Source organism: Sinocyclocheilus rhinocerous, unplaced genomic scaffold (assembly GCF_001515625.1).
Source record: "Sinocyclocheilus rhinocerous isolate Xijiao unplaced genomic scaffold, SAMN03320098_v1.1 scaffold2290, whole genome shotgun sequence".
Taxonomy (NCBI): domain Eukaryota; kingdom Metazoa; phylum Chordata; class Actinopteri; order Cypriniformes; family Cyprinidae; genus Sinocyclocheilus; species Sinocyclocheilus rhinocerous.
The window spans coordinates 60800-62961 of NW_015659950.1; the positions used below are offsets into that span (position 1 = coordinate 60800).

Genomic DNA, 2162 nt, shown 5'->3' on the forward strand with positions numbered 1-2162 from the left:
TAATCAATCAATCAATCCATAATCTGAAATCAGACCTTTAGAAAGCAGACGTCATTGTCTTGCATCATCTCCTCCGTGTCTTTGATTGTGTGTGAAAGAGCTGAGATGTGTCTGTTGATCTCCTCCAGCTTTTCCTTCATCATCTGCTTCTTCTGCTCCTCTTCCTCCCTCAGTGCAGTGATTGCAGCTTCTTCTTCATCTCTGAGAAACTGATGAAACTTCTCAAACTGCTGTTTAATCTGACGCTCTGTGTGCTCATCTTGAGACTGAAATCAAATCACATTCACTTCAATCATCTCAATCAACACACCTCACATCATTTACACAAACGTTTTGTTTTTTACCTTAAAGAAATACGATTTTCACTGAACATATTTGAGTTGCTATAGACTTCCATTGGTATTATTTCATAGGTTTGATGACTACTCTTATTTTACTGTGTAGATAACAGTAATTTCTTGCATTTCTTCTGTACTGGGGTGTAAGGCTGCAGAACCTCAAAGACTTGAGATGGACAATCCAAACAGTGAATTAGCATACAGATATTTGTCTTGTAAAGGGTTGCAAAAAGGTAGACAATTTCCAGTAAATTTCTGAAACATTCCAGAAATTTTGGAAACTTTCCAGGGTTTTTATTTTGGAATCTTCCAAAATCAGTGCAGTGCATTTTTGGAAGGTTTCCGGAAATTTACCAGAAATGTTCCACCTTCCCTTTCACTTGTTTCACTCAGAATGGTTACATGTAGAATACAATGTTCTGTGTGAATGCAAAAGATTTTCACATTTGTGACCCTGGAGCACAAAACCAGTCTTAAGTCACTGGGGTATATTGTAGCAATAGCCAAAAAAAAAAGATTCCCTCAGATTCCAGATATTCAAATAGTTGTATCTCAGCAAAATTATCCTATCCTAACAAAAAAAAATTGACCCTTATGACTGGTTTTGTTGTCCATGGTCACATTTATGTATGGCATCATTTTAAATGTCTCAATCTTCTCATCCCACAGTAGTAAGCTAAAAGGTAATAAAGAGTTAAGAGTTTAGGAATACTGAAGCAGCTGTAGTGGGTGTGCTCTTTCCCAGGGTATTCAACCAAATTACCTCCTGTTTCAAAGTAAGATATAAACTTCCAAAGTCTAGGATCCTGTTCAGTGCCAAATCCAATAATAGTTGTATCTCAGCCAAATATTATCCTATCCTAACAAAAAAAAAATTGACCCTTATGACTGGTTTTGTTGTCCATGGTCACATTTATGTATGGCATCATTTTAAATGTCTCAATCCACAGTAGTAAGCTAAAAGGTAATAAAGAGTTAAGAGTTTAGGAATACTGAAGCAGCTGTAGTGGGTGTGCTCTTTCCCAGGGTATTCAACCAAATTACCTCCTGTTTCAAAGTAAGATATAAACTTCCAAAGTCTAGGATCCTGTTCAGTGCCAAATCCAATTGTTAGTTCATGTCTCAATTTGGAGAATGTTTTGTCTTGGCCTGGGTATTTAAGAAAATGTGCAAAAGGCTCAGGGTCTTTCTGCAACCATATGAGCCTGTAGTATTGAGTGTATCACACACATTCAGCACTATGTATTTTCTAATGTTAGGTGTGCATCTTCTCATACTAGATTTAATTTAGATTTTTTTTTTTTAGGAGTCCAAGCACTCAAGAACAGCAACTGTGTGTTATAGAAAACAGTTCATTCTTTTTTTTCCCTGGATACATTGCCTTAAACAGTGACAAAAGTAAAAATCTAACTCTTCTAAGCAGGGCCGTTTCTAGCCAATTTGACGGCCTAGGCGAAACCCCTAAAAAAAATTTTTTGTTGTGGTTTCTTGAAACATTGATTTAAAGTGTCAGTTATTATTATTATTATTTCAGTCAAACCTATAAAACCCCTTTGTTACCCCAAACTACATCTCATCTCCTTGTTATTTTCTGATTATTTAAGCCTCGTGTCTTTCCATTTCCGGCATCTGGTGTTATTCGTCCGTGTGCTATGTGTGTGTGTCTGCCTGCCCTGTGTTTCCCCGAATTAGAAGATTAAAGGTGCAATAGGTGATTGTCTTCAGAAAATTTTTTTGTTATGCTGGTTGAAAGTCTCTTCACTTCCCGATAGCAATCATTAAGTTAAGTGGTCTAAATGTATTTGTCTGTATTTATATATTCTG

At 36.4% G+C, this 2162-nt stretch overlaps 1 protein-coding gene across 1 annotated transcript in view; it reads right to left on the minus strand.

The window, feature by feature from the left end:
- The window catches only part of LOC107724661 (nuclear factor 7, brain-like), a 15509-nt gene that overhangs the window by 1606 nt on the left and 11741 nt on the right, over positions 1–2162 (minus strand). The window contains exon 4 of the mRNA XM_016533669.1: positions 32–266. Within this exon, the coding sequence (XP_016389155.1) occupies positions 32–266 (235 nt within the window). The remainder of the gene's footprint in view (positions 1–31; positions 267–2162) is intronic.